Source organism: Pempheris klunzingeri, chromosome 1 (genome assembly GCF_042242105.1).
Source record: "Pempheris klunzingeri isolate RE-2024b chromosome 1, fPemKlu1.hap1, whole genome shotgun sequence".
Lineage (NCBI taxonomy): Eukaryota > Metazoa > Chordata > Actinopteri > Acropomatiformes > Pempheridae > Pempheris > Pempheris klunzingeri.
Window position 1 is genome coordinate 28815897 of NC_092012.1, and position 21001 is coordinate 28836897.

The 21001-nt window shown below is 40.5% G+C and overlaps 2 protein-coding genes across 6 annotated transcripts in view; both read left to right on the forward strand.

Annotated features, from left to right (window-relative positions):
* Positions 1–990: 990 nt before the first annotated feature.
* On the forward strand, positions 991–7639 carry mtfmt (mitochondrial methionyl-tRNA formyltransferase). Its single transcript, XM_070832409.1, has 9 exons — positions 991–1221; positions 2976–3173; positions 4366–4488; positions 4576–4678; positions 4769–4844; positions 4930–5021; positions 5113–5191; positions 6306–6379; positions 7316–7639. Exons 1-9 carry the CDS (start codon positions 1007–1009, stop codon positions 7469–7471), a joined length of 1116 nt encoding a protein of 371 aa, XP_070688510.1. The 5' UTR covers positions 991–1006; the 3' UTR covers positions 7472–7639.
* A 2708-nt stretch (positions 7640–10347) lies between these two features.
* celf1 (cugbp, Elav-like family member 1) overlaps positions 10348–21001 on the forward strand; it is a 29913-nt gene continuing 19259 nt past the window's right edge. For all 5 annotated transcript variants that reach the window (XM_070827569.1, XM_070827489.1, XM_070827647.1 and 2 more), the window contains exons 1-3: positions 10348–10521; positions 13217–13339; positions 20364–20551. In XM_070827569.1, coding sequence (XP_070683670.1) covers positions 13236–13339; positions 20364–20551 — 292 coding nt within the window. In that variant the 5' untranslated portion in view covers positions 10348–10521; positions 13217–13235. The remainder of the gene's footprint in view (positions 10522–13216; positions 13340–20363; positions 20552–21001) is intronic.

Below are 21001 nucleotides of genomic sequence, written 5' to 3' on the forward strand. Positions count from 1 at the left end.
AGTAATCAATTTATTTTATTGACATAATGTACAATTAAGTGAAGAAATGTGCCTTCTAATAAGTCCAGGGCGGTTAGACCCCATGGTGACGTCATCATGGGGGGTTACTCCTGTAATTTCCTGCTCCGAAATTCTGCCGAAAACTGAGATGCTGTGCATCAAGTGACAGCGACACCTGTGTGATTGCTCCACATTGACACCACCACACTGCACCGGAGACAGAGGAACAAACCAAAGCACCTGCATGATCTTAGAGAGCCTCCAAACATTAATATGACTGATGACACCCGGCAGATTCCAGGGTAATTTATCATTCAGGGTGCGTAAATTAAGAGAGTTGTGTTATGAATAAATATGTGATACATTTAGCAACAACCATAAAAAATGCAGAATTCAGAGTTGTGATCTTGTGTGTGTGTATACATGTGGATATTATACTGAGATGTACAATACAATAAAGTGAAATGTATTCAGCTGTGTGTGCTGTGCCTGTAGACGATGATACTTCTCAATAAATGCTGATGCTGTTGGCCTTTTTCCTGCTGGATGTGGAGTTTTAACAGCGACTTTTAACACAATAAATCGCAAAAAATGAATAAATGAAGAACATGAAAATTCAAGGAAACCAGAGCTTGACCCTGACCTGCAACAGAGACAACATCTACTCCCAGCAAAGACATTTATTCCTGAAGCTGATAGAAATAAAGTGATTTTTCAGATAGAAGCTTCATCACAAAAGAATCACTGAATACACCGTGACACGAATAACTTCTTAAAATGTACTTATTATCTCTTGGATAAATCCACCTGCTTTTCCACCAGTGTCCAGTTGATGGCAGTAAGCTTGTTTACAAATCGCCAATAAGCATCCACGAAGAAGAAGAGTGCGGAAGTGTAGGAGAAAACATGGCGGCGCCGTGTGTGGAACACATTCATAATGTAGGGCAAAGCGACTTGACTAACCGTACCCAGTGTCAGCACTGACTTTAGGACAAATAGTGTCAGCATGTGGACGAACGGCAAGACAGCAGCAGCTTCTCTGAATATGGTTAACCGGGTCCGGCAGCGCTTCCTACATGGAGGAGCATGGAGGAGGGTAGCTGTGGGTCGGCAGCGGTGTCTCTGTAGACTCATGTCAACATCAGGACCCCCGTGGAGGATCATGTTCTTTGGCACCGATGGGTTCGCTGTGGAATCTCTAAAACTCCTCACGTCCAGCAGGTGCGAGTCCTGCACGAGAAGCCTCCCGCACAGCCTCATGGGATACAAGTATAACTCCATAGAGTCACAGAGCACCTTCCAAATCTGGAGAGAGAACACTCTTTACGGGTTGTTAATTAGTTAGTGAGACTAGTTCTGAAGACTGGTTATTGGAAGTGTCTTATATATATTATAAGCCAGTACTTGCTGCCAAGTCTTTTATGATGCCCATAGTTAAATCTGTGGTGCTGCACTGCAGAATATCATAATATCATTTTATGTCCTTTATCTATGACCTCAAACATTTGTAATTTTGCAAAGGCAGAGTTCATGTAAGTGCTGCTGGATTAAATTGCACTAGAATGTAATAAAGTGGCCACTTAATGTATGTTGGTTAAATAACAAGAACAGAACTCTATTGTGTACGACTTCACACAATGTCATCTTGTTAATGTCTGTGTCCAAAGTGCTACATCTTTAAATAGAATCTGTGAGGAGTTGTGTGATAAGGATTGTTTGGGTTAATTATTATCTTGATTTTCCCACAAAAGAATGAGTGTTATTTTATAAAAATCGTTTTATTTGTGGATCATAGCCAGAATTATTGCAGTGTAACTGCCGAATAGAAGATCAAACTGACAACCATTCCTCATTTGATCGTCAGGAGTTATTTTTGTATTGTAAAACAGTAAAAATCTAAAGGAATGAATGGGCTACAAACAAACAATGACACATAGCTGATAACTTGGGCCTGTTTCTGCATAAATAATTCATCTCTGGATAGAAAAAGGTGGTGATCAGGAAGAAGACTTAGCTTAAGATACTCAAAACAACATGTGATAGCAGTCCAGGAGCCATGATCTACAAAAACACCTTCACATATCCAGATCAAGCATGTAACACGCACCACTGACACACTGCAGGGCAGAGTTTCACACACACCTCACAGGATGTTAAAGTTCGATTAGATTTCCTGTATTTCCTGTATCATTCATTGTTGCACTAGAAATACATACATTTGTACATTTTTACATTTGTTAAAACCACCCAGACTCTGCTTCCGGGAGAGTTCGGGTCTATTTTGGGGGAGCTAAGCCCCCCTGGCTCCTCTCTAGTTTGAACACTGGCCCAGCATCATGCTCTTGTGGCTGAATGTAAATCCCTGCAGCCTGATTCCAGAATCTGGTGGAAAGCCTGACACCAGAAGAGTGGGGGCTGTCATAGCAGCAGATAAATGCCCGTGGTGACAGAATCACATGTTCAACATGTGAATGGACTATAAACATTGACTTCTATTCTACTGCTATCTAGATTTCTATGCAAATTCAGAGCTTTTACTGATTTTTAGGGACGACATTCTGTGCTCTGTTGTATTTAAATGTGTTGCTTCTATACTGGGGAATGCAGAGCTTACTTATTCTTTGATCGGATACGTCCAGTTTTAAATCAAACATTTCAGAGATTTGGTTTCTTTAGTTATCCAGTCCCATTATCAACAGGATCGTCATCACACTAATATTTGGCACTAAATCCTTATCTTCGTCCCAGAGTTTTGGATAAAGTTGGTGTAAGATTGGTAAGTTCCAATCTCATTCAAGCTCTAGTTAGACGACTGAAGTTTGGTCACAGAAGGCTTGAAGACTGGTGATATGGTCAGGCGTCTTCATCTTCCAGCTCATGAAATGAACTTTGTCTTATTCGAAGATGATGGGCTTCATCATCTTGGAATAAGAGAAGTGTGTGCATGATGACTAACCTCCATGTTCTGTCTGTAGGAGCTCTGGTAAAGGGTTGGTGGAGTCCCTTGAAGTGGTCACTTTGCCCGGTGACATCCCAGTGAAGAGGTTTGCCCAACAGAACCACCTTCTGGTCCACAGCTGGCCCCATGAAAACGTGGATGGACAGTTTGACATTGGAGTGGTGGTGTCTTTTGGCTGTTTGCTCCCTGAGAGACTGATCAAGAAGTTTCCATAGTGAGCTTTTTTTTTTCCATCTTTAAAGGCTTTAAAGTTTAGGTTAAATAGCAAATGGTCTGTACTTGTACAGTGCCTGCATTGTTTTTTTGACCACTCAAAGTGCTGTAACACTGCATCACACTCTCCCATTCATACACTGATGATGAGGGCTACCATGCAAGGTGGAAGGCCGGTGCTGTTTGTCTCTGTTGGAAAGAAGATATTTTGTGTTTAATGTACATTGTATTGTATATTTGTATTTGATTTTTTCCTAAACCTAAACAAGTAGTTTTGGTGCCTAAACCTAACCAAACTGATAAGTGAACTAAGTCTACAAATACGTTAATGAAATGCACTGCTGGTCTCACACAGGATTTGAAACCTTGGAGCAAATAGTGTTTGCACTGCTCAAAAAAATGAAGGGAACATTTAATCATCACAGTATAACAACAAAGCAATTAAGCTCCAGGGATCTCAATCTGTCCACTTAGGAAGCACGAGCGACTGTGAATCAGATTCACCTGTTTTGGTGCAAATGAAAGTGACAACAGGAGCGCTGGAGAGGCAACAGTAAGTTGCCATTCAGTAAGGGAATGATTTTGCAGGTGGTGGCCACAGACAGTAGCTCTCTCATTATCTTTCCTGACTGATTCTTCTAGTTTTGCATTATTCCAGTGTTCTTGTCACTACTGGTAGCATGAGGCGGTACCTGCAAGCCCATTCAGGTTGCACAGGTAGTCCAGCTCCTCCAGGATGGTACATCCACATGTGCCGTCACAAGAAGGTGTGCTGTGTCTCTGAGCACAGTCTGATCCAGGTCTGGTCCAAGTTATATTAGACTGAGTTATATTAGGAGTTGCCGTGATGTCACGCAAGTTGGATCAGCATGTGATTTCAATTTTTTACTTTGATTTTCGGTGTGATTTTGAATCCAGCCCTCAGTCGGTTGGTGATTTTAGTTTCTGTTGACCGTTGTTACGTCATTTTGTTCTCAACAAATTACACAAAGTACAGTAAAGATTTTGAACTTGAATATTTAGTTCATGGAGATCCAACGTGTGATTTAAGTGTTCCCTTAATATTTTTGAGCAGTGTCCATTATCCCCACTACAACAGGATGATGTTATCCAGGCCTCATATGCTGAGACACAGAATCTAAAGCTTATAATCACAAACTGTATGTATGCGTGTGCACACTCTTTCATTGCAGTGGGATCTTGAATGTTCACCCCAGCCTGCTGCCGAGGTGGCGAGGTCCAGCACCCATCTACCACACCGTCATGCATGGTGACACTGTGACAGGAGTCACCATCATCCAGATCCGACCTCACAGGTACACAGAGAGGAAACCTCTTTATGTTCCTGCAGTTATTACCTTACTACAAACATAAACTGATTTAAAAATGGCTTCGCATCCCAGGTTTGATGTGGGCCCCATTCTCAACCAGGAGCTCCATCAGGTCCCCAAGAAATGTACTGCTGAGGAGCTGGGAGCTACTCTTGCCACGGAGGGAGCACATCTGGTGAGATGTTGGAACGTGCCTGGTAGGAGATGGTTACCTTGTTGTCTTACTTACAGGACAGTAACATTGTTTCTGTATTTTGAATTGCAGCTGATTGACACGCTGAAGACGCTGCCTGAAAGACTGGCACATAAAAGGGAGCAAGGACAGGCAGGTGCAACATTTGGTACGTAGGTCTGAACTACATAGACGCAGTCACGCTGAATATAAAACCAGAGGAATCATCCTAACTTACACATTTCCTCACACAGCCCCAAAAATCAGTACATCCATGAGCTGGATGGTGTGGGAGGAGCAGACCTGTGATCAAATCGATCGCCTCTATCGTGCCATCGGACCCTGGGTAATGATGACTTATGTGGACTGTTGTTCACTTGTGAGTGATGGACAACTCTGTTGAATATCACTGTAAGGATCCTTCTCTCTGCCATCAGATACCTCTGAGGACCATATGGATGGACAGGACTATAAAACTTCTAGATTTTGTTGGAAAATGCCACGTTACATTATCAGGTAAATTGCTAACATCAGATTTATTAAACGTATTTACATTGCATGCAAACTTTTTTTTTATAGTTCAGTCTTTCAGAGTGTCCAGATTATGTGTTTGTGAATGCAGAAAGTGAAATAAGACTGTTTCTGAAAAACATGCTAGCTGGGTTACTCCGATAGAAACTGGAAGACTGTCTTCCATGTGTGTCCCTAAATCAAACGACATTGTCTAAAGGCAGTAGAATAAAGAATGACAATAGAATGACTTGCATACTTATAGCAGAGGATACAATATGGATCGTCCTCCAATGAAATTAGCAAAAAGATGGAGAAACTAAATGCAAAAAAAGTCCACCCAAAGCGGGTTTGTACAAGAATTATGGCGATCTAAGATATTCTTGTTACAATCATGTATATGGGAATGTGAACAACCATTTCACCCTATGTTCCATGTATGTTCAAAGCCAGACTGACACTTACAACCAGGATTCTACTGTGCATATGAGAGTGCAGCTTTGCCGGCCATGCCTGTCTGTGTTGGCTAAGTCAGTGCTGTAGGTGCATTTGAGGATGTCCATGCACTAAAATAATGTTGCCCTTGTGGTGGAGTTACTGTATCTAAGGGGCCTGGGTTCCTTAAGTAGCAAATGTATTTATTCTTCCCGGTAACTGACTATTGGGGGATTTCTAAAACTTAAACCTGTCTGTTTGAAGCCTCAGTACAAACAGGAACTTTATTATTAGAGGATTCGGCTTGAGTCCCACTGAGCACTGCAGTAAGGAACATCCAATCAGGAAGCGAGAAATTTTGCAAACTTTGTGGAAAGTCGTTTAATTTCACCTACCAGTCTGTGGGGAAAAAATGACACAGTTTCTTGGAAAAGAAGTTGAAACTTTCCTGTCACAACAAACCATCAGGAGGTTAATATATTGTATAGCAGACTGTTATGTTTCTGTTCACCATTAATAGTTTAAATGGGAGTATTTTCAGAACCAGAGGCTGCACCCTCCAGATGGCTTTGAGATTTGACGTATGTGTGCGTGCTTGTGTGTGTGTCCTATTACTACTCCTGCAATGTACCTCCTGAGTGCCACGGCCCCCAGCTGACATATATCACTCACATGCTGTTTGCAGATCAAAGGAGGAGACCAGTCCCTGGCTCAGTGAGCTATCAGAAGCAGTCCAATACTCTGGCTGTCTGCTGTAAGGTCTGTCCAACTCTGTTAGATTTACTTTGTTGCTGACAACCATCTAAACCTGCACACCTGTCCCACACCCACTGCCACGTCTAAGCTTTTCTCTTTAAACAGAGCAGGGTGATGCATTAAACTGTATGCAAAGACTTTTTAACAAACATGGCCGGCGTGTCCAAACATTTCCCGTCAGAGGTAATTTCAGGCACCAGTAAATGTCACTCCAAATAGAAACAGTGATGCTGGGCCTTGGAATGAAGAATTGCTGTCATCAAGGAATTCAAAATTAAGGATTCAAGAATCCCCACATGAGCAGCATCAGATATTATATTAGGCAACAGTGGCAGGAAGAACTCCCCTTTAACGGGAAGAAACCTCGAACAGAACCAGGCTCAGAGGTGAGGGGAGGGGGTGGGGGGTTTCTGTCAGGATCCGCAGCAGTGATTCATGAAGCCAGAGAACCACAGCAGGAGAACCGGGACCAGGATCCACAGGAACCAGAGAGATGAGAAAAGCACAGAAAGGCTCCGGGGAAGATACCAAGTTAGTAACAGACAGTAAAGAGACATGAAGCGTAACGATGGGAAGGAAGAGGAGGAGAGAGGAGCCCAGTGCACTATAAGCTTTATCAAAAAGGAAGGTTTTTAGTCTACTCTTGAATGTAGAGGGTGTCTGCCCCCCGAACCCAAACTGGAAGGAGAATCCACAGGAGAGGAGCCTGATAGGTGAAAGCTCATCACTACTTTTGAGGACTTTAGGGACCACCAGTAGGCCTTCTGAGAGCGCAGTGCTCTAGTGGGGTAGTATGGTACTACTTTAAGATATGATGGAGCCTGACCATTAAGAGCCTTGTAGGTGAGAAGAAGGATTTAAAACTCTCTTCTGGATTTCTGTCATTCTGATATTTTTCATGGCTCAAACATTTGAATTGATCTGTGTTCCCCGTTCCAGGATGGCTGGGTCGGATTCAAGGCGGTGGTCCTGAAAAAAAGACTAACAGCAGCTGACTTCTATAACGGCTACCTGCATCAGACAGCTGACACACTCTTTGTCAGTAGGAAAACAGGAACTGAAGCACATCAGATGAGAGGGAACACAATGTTGTGATGCAACGACAATAACTTTCTCCCTTGAAGTGAACACTGCAGACATGACGTTGCCTAATGGAATTTTTTCTTGTCTATTTTAAGACATTTGCTTGTACAGTACATTTATTGTATTTCTGTTTTTGCACTGTATACCTGAAATAAATGAATGTACTGTTGACTGTCAGATATCAGGAACAATCATCAAAACTGTCTATTTTATTTTTATTGATCGCTTTAGATATTTCTTTAGATATTTAACAGGATTTAAAGGATTTTTTTAAGGATTTTTGTCAGCTGCTGGGACTGATCCAGGATGGATTTATTGGAGTTTGTTGGTGTTTCGTCTTCTGTGTACGCAGTAGCACATTAGGAAAATCATGTCACTAGAGGAATATTTAACATCATGTAAAGGCAAATTGTTCACATGAGCAAACAGCTATCATTATATGTTAAGATGCACATGTGGAAAATGAACATATAAAATCAGATGTGTTAAATATTGTGAACCTACAGCAAGTTCAAAATCCCCGAGTTCTGATCCATAAAGGAAAGTTAAAGGACAGGTTTGAATTTTCTACCACGCTAGAGGAGTTTCTCCAGAGATGACAATGTGTGTGGTCGCTCGGTCTGATGGTCTGTGAAACTAAACTATTTCACTGCACTTTGTGTTTAATTAGCGAATGTAAGCACACTAACACGCTAAGATACGACTAAAGCAAACATGGTGGATATGATAGTTGCCTAACAGCTTTACAGAGATGAACTGTCTTTTGAAGCCTCATACCAGGTTAAGCTGAACTTTAAATGTGTTTTACACAGAATAAGTTTCATCTCTAATCTCTTACAGCATAGTTACACTACAAAGGAATCATTTGACAACCAGTATGTAGAGTGTCGCATGTTCGTTTTTTTCGATGAAGGACAGGCAACTTCTCTCATTTAAGGTGTTTTATTTTCTGTGTGAATAAGTATTGAGCTTGATCAAGGACACAGTCTGGGCTCTGAAAACCACAGTCAGCAAGCTGTTAGTCTATAGCCAACAGGTCCCAGAGTGAGCCCCGAAACACGTATGCAGTAACAGTATATCACATTCTAACAAGAATACAATTATTTTTGATTGGTCGGCTAGTTGGGGAGTAACCGCGGTTTAGACTTGGCCCTCCCTTCGTTGGTGCCCAGGCTGGTCCCAGCCTCTTGGCATCACGACCTTCCACGCAGTTACCGCACCTGTGAACAAAGTATCCTCCCTAATGACCTTTCCCTATCTTGTGGGCGCCTCATACAATAGAGTCATCCTGAGAGCATCCCTCCCCTGCAGCTATCTCATCCTCCCGTTACAATGACGGCCTTCCACCAGCTTTCAGCCTTGGGGTTCCAGTATAGGGTGTGAAATGTAAGCGTGTGAGGGCTCTTTATTTACAATGACCAATAACTCTTTCAACTTTCTGCCTATTGCAGCTCTACCAACTTTTGATTTACCCCTTGAAACAAGCAGAGGGCCTGCAGCAGATGTCTGAGGTTCACATTTGATAAGCAAAGAGGAACTCAGGAGCAAGGCTTTATAGATGAGAACTAATATTTCTATTCATTCTAAAACTAACTTGCTGTCAGTGCTGACACCTGATTAGGGGTATTCACTCAAATTTGTGCTTGTAAATTATGGCAACATCGCAGGATTATGTAACTGTGGCAACACTGACAAGCTGAACAGCAATGGACCATGAATTGGTCTTTTGGGGACTCCACACACGAGGATCTCTTGACAGAAGTTCCTGAAAGAAGCAAAAAATGTTTCTGTTGGATGATGCAAATCAGACATCTCAAGCCCTTCAATTGAGATGTTAAAGCCCACTTTTTTACTCACTACACTCGAGTAGACCAGTGATAATCTCTGGAGCATTTATGTTAGTGGCTTGCACAGAAACCTAATTAGAAATGTACATAACTGACAGGTAGTCAACCAACCATTTATGGACAGTCTTCTTTATTATTTTGCTGAGGAAATGGGAGACTGGAGCTCAGCTGTTACATATTCATTTTGTTTTGTTGGTTTATTTTTATTGATATATTTGGCTCCTTGAATATTGTCTGCCCAAAGCAAGTTTTAAGTTTTTAACCCCTTTTCAGGGTTCTTAATGGTCCTCAGCTGGTAAGGAGCACCGCAGCAAAACTACTCTCAAGATCCAGAGAACGCTTGTAACCCCACTTTTAGCGTTTCTACATTGGTTGCTTGTACATTTTTGAGTAGATTTAAAGATTTTAATGACCACTAACACATTTATACAATTGGCTCTTGACTAAATTTCTCACTCATTTTATTGCAATTTACATCTGCCAGTTTTAAATCTCTTGTGAAGAACTTTGTAGGTTGCCTCTGAAAAACAGTATATATGGCCATTTCCATTGAGTGGCCTGGTCTTCCACTTTACACCTGTTATATTCCTCACATGTTGTCACATGGATGCTTGTGAAACTTTGATCAAAACATTTTTTATTCAAGTCATGATATTGCTTTTAAGATATTAGTTTAGTTTTTTGGATTTCATCACCTGGTGCGTGCATGGATGACAAGGAATAAAACATGAGCAGCATCAGGAGCTTGTGGGAAATTAGGAAATGATTGTCCATGACAGGTTTCCTTACTATGGACCGTACCAAGTTACACTGTAACCCAGGGAGCTGTCATGTGTCATATCAAAGAGCACTAAATACCAAAGGTCGCTCACCAAGAAAACTTCTCCCATTGAAAACTAAAAATCTATCCGCAGCCATTTAAATGCATCTTGACACAAATATTACATATAAGGTTGGCTCTTACCAGCCCCGCCCCCCGTCCCCGACCCCCCTTTGCAGCTGTCGAGTGGTAACGGTTCAGCAGGAGAGACTGCCATTTTACACAGTGACTGCAAGCTAAATCTCTCAAGTGACAGACCACTTACTAGTTCACCTATGTAGTACTCAGCTTGTTTCCTTAAGTACAGTATATATACCGGTATATTGTAAGCAAAAGCCCAAAACGACATTTGGTTTTAAGCACAAGTCAAATTAACAGTGGCGTTAAAAACACGGGTAAGTTGTGTCATTTTAAGTTATCAGGTGCTATTCAAGCTAGCTAACGTTACCACAACATACCCACGGTGATGTAGCTCTGTGAGTGTCTGCTGGCTTGGTCATTGAACTGCTAGCTAGCACAAGTGGTTGTCAAGGCTTTCTGTGAAATCTACTTTTATGCTCCGAACGGCAGTTTCACGATATGACAGTGATGTGTTGATGAAATTGCGTCATGATAGAGGTTGGTTTGCATATGTGATCTGTGGTGAACGTTGTCGTGAACCAGTAATGGTGTAAGGTTTGTAGTTAACGCTATATATATCCGAAAAGAGGGTATGCACGTGATGTCACCGAACGCGGAAGTTGCCAGTGTTGACGTTCTCCCCCCCACAGCCAGTATCTGTCATCGTGGATGTTGCAAAAAGACAGATTAAAAGTTATTAGATACTGCCCAAGTGTAAACAGAAGTATACCGAAGTGGTTCTTCTAAAGGTATGTGTATCTAATGTTATCAGGCACACAGTTGCATGTAATTCAAAACTATTCTAACAAACCTGACAGCCAGAGTGCTTTGAAAACTATGTGATTCTGATGAGGTGGGATCATCCCACTCTGCCAACTGCAGTGAGGACTCAACATTTAAGCTGTTTCTACATTCAGATGTCTACATTTAAAACAAAAAAAAGATGTATAGCTTTATACAGAGAGGAGTTTCTTTTATTAATCCTACTCACACTGTGGCGTTAGACTGCATTAGTTTTAGCTAGGTGTACCTAATGAACTACAGCCTGGGGACACTTGTCTATGTTGTACTGATCATCGTCAGTCTCTGATTGCTGAAATGAAATGTTAGTTTTTTTTCCCAGCAGCTCTATCACATCAGTGACATCAGTGTATACCCCTTTATCTTCCCTCGCTACATCACAGCTGGGTGTGGCCATAAGTACAACAGACCACACCTGTTTGTGATGCTGTGGTCAAAATTGCAGCAGTCTTGAACGTAGAAGTCCACAGATGTCAGTGTAGCATTGCTTATACTCCAATGTAAGGTTTTGTGTGGAGGTGCTAGATTGTTATGATAGGCTTGTTTTTTTGGCTGCTTCCAAAAACAAGACATGATTTTGAGACATTGATCTTTTTTTGAGATTCCGAAATTAAAAAATAGGGGACCACTGCATTGTCTTGAGGGCTGTGTACCCATTTCACATTAGTTTGTGTCCATGTTCTGGGTGTTGCAGATGTTACATTGACCAGGACTGCTAACTTTTCAGGTTAGTTTGGAGTGAGATTTGCCTTCTGTGACATTACTCACCACAGGGGTCTGGGTCTTCACTCCTCAGACCTCAAGAGTTGCGTACAAAAAGTTCAGCAACCAAATTCCCAATTCCAAACATTAATATATGAAAAGCCAAGTTAATAATGGTCAATGATTAATAAGTATGGTTGATCAGCATACTTGACAACTTTCAGACCCAAGAGCCTGAATGGAGAGACAAAACCTAAACAGAGTATCTGGGGATCTTCCCCTTAAAATAGCTAATTTCAGACAGTTTTCCAACATTCTGGTGAATTGTACTCTGATTTTAGTGATATTTAAATGAGCTTTTTATTCAGTTAATACTAGGTATATTGTACAAAGATAACAATTTATACCAGCACTTTGATTTTGTTATAGTATTGCAGATATCATGGCATCCCTTGAGCTGTGATAACTGCCAATGCACAATGCACTTTTACAGCCTAGTGCATTCATCAGATGAGCGCCTGTATAGTCGGTCTACTGGACTTTAATCAGCCTAAATGATTTGTAACAGCAAAGCTCTCATTTGCATGGCTGTTAAGATGTCAGTACCGTTAAACTGTCAACTATCCATCAAATCATGCAGCATAATGTATTATCCTTACCCTAAATGAGTCGTATTTGCAGTGACTATCAGCACACTGAGTTTGTTTCTCCCCCTGACATTGGTCAATGAAACTGTTACATTAAAATCATAAATGTATTGCTGAAGGAGTTGAACATAACCTACTGCACTACAGCGGCAGCCACTCCACATTGCCGCTCCCAAACGAAGGCCGGTCAGCTGCCAGCCGGCTGGGAAAAAGTTAAACTAACAGCAGAACTTATATTTCATATACATACAGAAAAAAATCCACAAAGTGTTCCTTCCAGCACACTGAGGTAGACATTTGCTAGTTGGGGTCAGAGGCGCAGAGGCTCTTGGTGGATGGGGTATGAGAATACTGTGTTTTGTAGAGTTGACAGCAGCTGCCACTTGACTGTATTGATCTTGATATTTGTCTTAACAAAGAGCAAGCTCCTCTTTTTCTTTGCAGCTTTAACCTTGTTGCTGATAATCTTCTTGTTTTGATTAGTTATATTGAGTGCAATTTTCTCACCACACTAAGATGTTTGACATCACTTTCTTTAGCTGCTCCTGCTCTCATTAATAATGCCTGTGGTACCATGTTTGGCTGGATCATCCTAGTAGTTATTCCTTATCAGTCTCGGATGTAACTGCTTGTTCCTGTTTTTGAAGGACACGTCCGTCAGTTTGTGTTCCACTTGGTTTGTATTACTGGATTCATGTATTGTGGGTCTTGTCTAAATATTTGTTGCGTGTAATTTTGTTGTGTATGTATTTGTAATTGGTTTTTTGTGTGTGTCTTGTCCTGGTGTGTTGTGTTTTCCTGTGTTTGTGTGTGTTGGCAGTAATTGTGCAAGGCCCTGGATGGATAGCCTCGACCCTGAAATCCTGTATGTGTCTCCGGAGCAGACTGGACAGCCCAATCTCCCCCTCCCTAACTCAGAAGTCACCAACTTGGCACTAGGGGGGTAAGGAGCCTTCAGCCTACTCTGCTCTCTGGTGTTTGGGGGACAACAGGGTTGAGAGAAAATCTGTCAACACCCAGTAACTCTCTGGCCACACCATGCAGCCATATGTCTGTCCCCCACACTCAGTCACTCAGTCAGTCAATCTCTCTCTCTCTCTCTGATGATGATGATGTTTTTTAAAACTTTTTCAAGCACCGACCCCATCAGGCAACTGGCTGATTGTATTTACTGGCCCGACATAACTTTCACCTCTTCCTGGTTGTCATCAGGCAATTATGTTATTATTACAGTTTTCTAATTTATAAGTGGCAGGGTTTTCCCTGGTTTAGAGGGTCATGCACTGATGTGAAAAATCACAATTTGACAGATGCAAGTGTCCATATGGATTTAAATTTTTTGACAGTGTTTATTTTGGCGCAGCAATCAACATAGAAAAAGAAACTGTGTTGTGGTATCTTTCTGTGCACATTTTACTTTCCTTTGTCATGTTCTCAGTTCTCTGTTGCATTTTGCAAAGCTCACTTTTGAGTTAGACAGGCAGGGAAAACCCAGAGAGTTTGTCAGTCATACAAACATGTTATACACACCGTTGGAATTAATTGAACCCACTTTCACCAGTGATAATGGTGGCATGGATCCATTCAAAGAAGACATCAGTAAACCTATTTGGAAATCATCGATAAAAGGCAGACCTGATAACTTCATACAGGAACCACTGTTAGCTAAAGCTGCATATCTTTCCAAACAGCTGACAAAATGTGTCAATATGTCACTCTAAAAATGCAGGAGGACAAAGTTTGGAGTTTTTATTCAATCTTTATTCAATCTGCATGGTTAATCGTAAATACCTTCAGGTTCGCCAGCTGTGTTGGGCAGTGCAAGATAAAGCTTGACAGATGAAATGACCAGTTGAAGTTAGAAGACCTCCTTGATTGTGTAGGCCTGATTTTCTTTTTTTTTCTTCTTTCTGAACGTCCTCCTATTGCATGGATTAGCTTAAATTTTGGCTAATATTGTTTAAAGGTTTTAACTTTAATTAGATTTAGTAAAGCCTGTTTGGTAGCTGAAATATAGACTGCTGAGGAGCATTTATGGAAGAAGGAAGTCACTCTTTGCACACCTAATAGGCTGTTGACTGTGGGTAACTGCAATGCCTGCTGGGCAGCTAGATTCAGACTGTGTAGACTATGTGGGGAGCAAGCATGCTTACTAACTTACTAACTAACTTACTGACTGCAGTTCATATTTCCTATATTGTCTGTTATCACAGCAGTGATGTCATATGACCTGTTCAGCTCCCATTGTATGGCCAGTTGTTTGGAATTCTGCAACACTATCTCATATCCTTAATCTCCATTGAAACACAGGAAAGTTTGCAAAACTTCAGCAGCCATCCCCCAGCTCCATCACATAATGTGCACTGTAATGGTGATCTAGCTGTGAGGAGCACGGGAGTCCCACCAATCAGTTGTTAGCTAAATGTAGTTGGCTGCTTTAAAGGTATCCAGATAACCTCATTTCTTTGTAGAGATTTGGTGGAACTAAAAGAAGATACTGAGTATATTCAAACTGAAATCAAAAGCAATATGCAGCAGTAAGGGGTTCTATTGAGTCCAGCCAACAACTACCTGAAGGCACTTTGGCAGATACCGCATTCCCTTGTCATGCAACATACATCCCAGGAGTTATCTCATTTTGTAAGTGTGTATGTGCATTGGAGTGTGTGTGTGCACTGTGTGGTGCACAAAGACCAAAGCCAGTGCCATTTGACATTGGCTCCCTTCTGTTTTCACACACGTAAATCACACACAAACCAGTGCAGCCTGTAGAACAACAGGGTAAACACAGCCCCCCTCAGGCCGGAACCTAATTGTTAGCCTCTGGTGTGGCTAGTCCAGGGATTAGCTACTGGCTGGGGAGTACTATTCACTCCCTCTTTCATTCCCTCTGCCCACTGGGCCTTATCACCATCAATCTGACACCCTGTTTATCTGACGCTGCAGCCAGATCTGCTGGCCTAGGAAAAATGTTCACAAAGGCCGTGGATCATCAGCACTTTGATTGTGGGACACCAAATGGCCATTACTCTCTCTGGCCCCAGTGATCCCAGCAGCCCTCTGTCTCCATGATCTCCATGCAGTTGTTAGTCCCAGTCCCAGAACCTGGAAAGCCAACCTGAAGGCCTGTCACTTTGTGTTTGTCATTTGTGCTCCTCTTCCATCTCAAACGAAGGTGGTCCCTCAGCCACATTTTGTTTGCCGTATTTGTGTTCCAGTGGACGGGTTTTCCATGTGGATTGGTTTGTTGCGGCACACAGTTTTTCTCTGCCTTTTATGCACTGTGGGCTGCTTTATTATACCCCTCGCCAGGGACTTACCAACAAGTGTACGATCTGGAGTTTACCACCACCCTCTGATCATTGTGTCAATTTAGCTTTGTTGTGGTAAAGAAGAAGAAAAAGAAAGATTTTGCCATCATGGCTTCTTTTAAGTTGGATTTTCTCCCTGAGATGATGGTGGACCATTGCTCTTTGAATTCTAGTCCTGTGTAAGTAACTCCCTCTGGCCAGCTTCGTAAGTATTCTATGTTTCCTATGGATTGTCCTGTGTCTCTGGAAATCAGCTGGAAAGAATAGGTCTGTTGTGATTGGGTTTATAATTTGTAATAATCATGAACATCTGCTTTTTAGGGTAGTAGCTATAGATAGTTAATGTAGATAGTATGGTAATAATAAGGCTGAGAGTGAGAGGTGCTCCTTTCCTTGTAATTTGTTTTCTCTTTGCAGTTTTGTCATGGGTAGAAGTTCCCGTATATCTGCGTTGTTATTATGAAATGTTTGGATTCAGTGTTAAGTGGGTTTGATTTGATAAGTTTAAATTATTTTATCTTAAGTGAAACCCTTAGAGTTAAGAGTTCAAACACTCTATTAAACTTTCAAACCAGTGGGCACCCTTTGCATCCAAAGATTGCACGCCACTTTTCAGAGAATCTAATGTGTTACGTCAAAACCTTTTTTCTTTAAATTTAGCACTGCTCACTATTTCCAATGTGGGCTTCATTTGTGTCCATTGAAGTGTCAGAAAGAAATTCACCCAAAATGTATTAAGATCTTGTAGCTGCAAGTTGCATCTCCACAGCACTGCAGTGTACTAAGAGAAGTGTTGGTCCCTTCCTATGTGCCCTCCATTAAGGTTGGCCATTGCTTTTGATAGATTCTTACTGCAGTTAAGATTCTGGTAGTCGGTTTCTGGAAATCTGTCTCAGTATTGTGGCATAATTTTTTAATTTGTAAGTGAGAGTGAGAGAATCCTGTGCTTTATAGGCTGCTATAATGGAATAAGATTAACTATGAATGCCTCTCACTTTAGTGATCATGACCGCATTGCAGGTGCATTTCTTCCCCAAAATAGTCTTTTGAGTAAATTTCCCCTGAAAGCACCAGTGGTCATCCCTAAAGTAATGTCACAGTGTTTGATCACAACTGTTGTATTATGTGATTTAGTCAGTATTGTGTGTCCACACTGACTTGGCCTCTGGTACAGCTGACAACTAGGCCTGTGCTTTGCCTTCGTTTTAAGGGCCTTAAATAGCATCACATCCTCAGAAATGGGATGCTTAGATAATGAGGACGCCCAAGATATTAGGGTCAGAGTGATTATATGTTGGCTGAAAGACATCAGACATGATATTGGGAGATATGATGAGTTTGGATTTTGTGATGTGATGAATTCTGCAAAGAGAAAAGCGGTCTCTGTGATGAATGTTTTTAACTAACTTAAAGAGTGTTATTAAGAGAATTAATCTAGTGTGTAGTTGACTTTTAACACATTCACACACAAATACACACACACAGATAGATGTATATATCATATGTGTATAATGTATATGTACTGTAATGTAACTCTAGAATAACTGTCTTAGTTACATTACTTACTTATATTAGTTAAACACATTAGTGTCCCTGATTGTGCTGTTTAAAAGTAAACTTGTTTTACTGTCACAAACACAACAGCAACTACAAACATTGATTTCACTGAAAAATGAACACACGAAACAGAACACATTGTCTGCATATTAATGTAATATATGTAGTTTAAATTAAATATAGATATATTTCTCTAACTGCAGACTATAAATGTTTAAAATTGGGGGGGAAAAAAGCTATCATGGGTAAGAAACTTGAATAAATGAATTGAATGAATTCTGTTAGCCCAACTTTCATTTTCTAACCACTGTTGGTGTCAACAGATGCCATCTTAAATGGTGCAGTAAACTGATCGAATGACTATACACAGTCGTGTATGTTTGCACTTATTCTTTAACTCTCTTTCTCTTCCATATGCAAACCCACGCACACACAAAGAGCTTGACTCTACAAATCGTTTGCTACATTCAGAATGCATTTGCATATATAACTTGCTTAAAACTGACTTGTATTTGATTAATCTTTCTCTGATTTTAAACAGATGTTTTACATTTTATTTCATTAGTAGAAATCTGAGACTAAAATTGTATGATCCATTTTCCCAGTTACTTAGATAATAACCAGTAGGAACCAACTGTCTGCTGTAAACTATTTTCAGACCTCATCTGTGATTGTGTAAATGTCCTTTCAGTCTGTTGATGAAGGTTTTCTGCAACTAAATAAGTGGTGCTTCTTGGCAGAGCCACAGCAATTCTCTTGCAAAACATTTTTAAACCATCTCAAAAGCTGCATCTTGTGTACATCCTGTTTGATTAACGGTGCAGGATATTCAGAAACAATCATTTGAACAAGCTGTGGGTAATTATTCCTATATAGGAAGTCCATAATATAACGACCCATACAAGTAAATCCAAAGCTTTCCTCATGAAAAAGTGGAGGGGTAGTGATGGCAGTAGTTAATAAATGTTAATCCTACGCATCACTAATGCCAAAGATGATACATTTGGATTGATTACATAACTGCTAAGCTGTTACTTCACCATGCTTAAAAAAGGACTGTTTGGCTCTGTTTTGTCTGTTTGTCCAGCTTTTTTGGGGCAAATTAGCTTTTTTTTTTTTTTTTTTTTTTGCCAAATTAGGCTAAAAAGATTGTTTGATGAGATGACATGTCTGAGTAATGATCACAAAAGAGCCAACACCTTACACAATTTAAATACAATATCAGTTGACCGATATATTGATTGAAGATATTTTTAACTCTGCAATGTTTTCAAGTTTTATATATTAACTATATAAAACACTGTTGCTACTATTGCTTTGCGTACCTTATCAACAGTGTATTAAAGATGCTCATTTGCATATCTTGGACTTTTCAAGATTCATTTAAAGCGTTCAAGCTAAAAGGACTTTCAGTATCAGTTTCAGTGTGAGCACTGACAGAGTTTCAAATGTCATTGGAATTGCTGTCTTTTGAACTGTCAGTTCAAGTTTAACAGCAAGAAAATACTTCATACTAAAGTATGAAAGATATCAAAAAGTTGAGCTGTTGTTTAAAGTTGACGTTCAAAAGTTTCAAATGTTAAAGTCTGGGGAACTGTTAAGTTTAAGAACAAGTAGGTCGTAACCCAGACTTAACATTCACTCTATTTACATCCATTACTCTAGTGAATGAATGATATGAAAACAAACACTGCATTTTAAAGCTGAGTGGATGTGGTTTGGTAGGACAAAGAATCCACAGTAATCTGATGAGAGTGGGCTGCCTTGATAGTAGGATCCATTGAATGGAGATTTTGTCCTTTAGACGAGGATTGTGGAGATAATAAATAAGTATGCTGTCACCTTATGGCCCCAGACTCTATTTGAGAATTTATGGACAAACTGTAGGAAAACACATTTGCAAGTTCTCGTGTAGGGCTGCAAACGGGAATGAGTTGGTCATAGGGCTGGCTGATAACTGAAAATTATTCATCTATCTTTATTCATCTAAATTTATTTAATCATAGAATGACTAAACGTACATATGAAGATTAGAGATGCACAGATATGGAATGTCATGGCTGATAACGATAGCTGATCTGTGTGATCTGTAGGTTTTGGCCAATACGATAACCAATTATATTAAAGGTTCCATGTATGAGATTCAGAACCACTAGATGTTGCATAAGAGCGGCTGCATCTCACACCAAAGTAAATGTCCCCAAATTCATAGATTCATGTTGTCTCCTTCACTTACTTTGAACTATGTAGGCGAGATATGGGAAAGAGGCAAAAATCCCTGATCAGAGCCACGTCTTGAGTGGCTTTCCTAGGCTCCAAACAATCTGCACAATTCATATCATCATAGAATTAACTACGTTTTCTTATTTATTTATTTTCTTATTTATTTAGCCACCAATATAGCATGCATCTCAAATTGTGCATCCATGATTATAATTCTCTGTTAAATTTCAGTTAAAATTGACGGAGCTCTGATGATGTGAGATAACTTAAAACTATTAGCATGCACATTGAGCATCAGCCATGCAAGTTGAAAGTGGAAGAGAAGATGAACAGTAAAAAAAAAAAAAAAAAAACCCAGGACCCAGACACCAAAGTTTTGAGAGCCTTTTTAAGTTAATGTAATCTTCCATTATTTTGCATGTGTGGGTCAAGACTCGCTGCAGGGAAATGTTAACTGGCAAATGGAGGTGGTGTCACGCTAGAAATGGCATGACGTAACAGAACAGCAGTAATTACTGGCATTGTATTGTTATGATGGCATTTTCATTTATTGCTAATGTTCTCCACTATTTACAAACTAAAAACAAATGGCATAGAGACGTAGATCTCAGTTTCATCTTTATATGATATACTTTATATACTTATAGAAATAATCAGTAGGACATGTGATTATTACTTAACTTAGCATCATAAATAACGAACATAAAACACAGAGCATCCCTGCTTTCCTTCATATCTATATCAATTTCTCTGGCACGTTTTTTGTCTCCTTGACAAATTTACCCAGCATGCTTTGGTTGTTGCAGTTGTTAAGTATTTAAAATCAACATGTATGATTGTACCCTCCATCTAATGCACTTGACTTTGTCTTCGTAGTGGGAAGAAGATGAATGGGTCTCTGGACCACCCCGACCAACCAGACGTTGATGCCATTAAGATGTTTGTGGGACAGATTCCGCGGTCCTGGTCCGAGGAGCAACTTCGAGAGCTATTTGAACCTTATGGGGCAGTCTATGAGATTAATGTTCTCAGAGACCGCAGTCAGAATCCACCACAGAGCAAAGGTCAGCCTGGAGAAACAGTGCTACACACACACACACACACACACACACACACACACACACACACACACACACACACACACACACACACCCTAACCCTTACATTTAGCTGTTTCGTAGGGCTGAACGACACGTCTGAATTAACAACATGATATGATAGACTGAAATTTGCAAATTGCTACAATAAAAAAACCCACCACATGGACACATGTGACCAGCGAGTGAGAGTAGATGAAAAAAACTAAATTGAAAACACTGCGCAGGCTTTGATGCAGTCAGAGCTGCTGCGTCAAATAGCTTTGGTAGAACTAAACACTGAAGAGCAAGAGGTAACTTTAGAGTCAAAGATGAACACTAGCTGGCTGCCCAGACATATTTTGCATTTAAGAAGCTTCTCAACAGTTTTGCACAATGTGCCTTGCCACCATTACTATACCCCTTGTGCACATTAGT

What these genes read in the sequence shown, in the direction of transcription:
- mtfmt (XM_070832409.1), top strand. Translation starts at nt 1,007, where the DNA reads ATGTGGACGAACGGCAAGACAGCAGCAGCTTCTCTGAATATGGTTAAC. An exon ending in AAACTCCTCACGTCCAGCAG is followed by an intron (nt 1,222 to 2,975) that starts GTGCGAGTCCTG and finishes TTCTGTCTGTAG; the next exon opens with GAGCTCTGGTAAAGGGTTGG. An exon ending in CTCTGGCTGTCTGCTGTAAG is followed by an intron (nt 6,380 to 7,315) that starts GTCTGTCCAACT and finishes TCCCCGTTCCAG; the next exon opens with GATGGCTGGGTCGGATTCAA.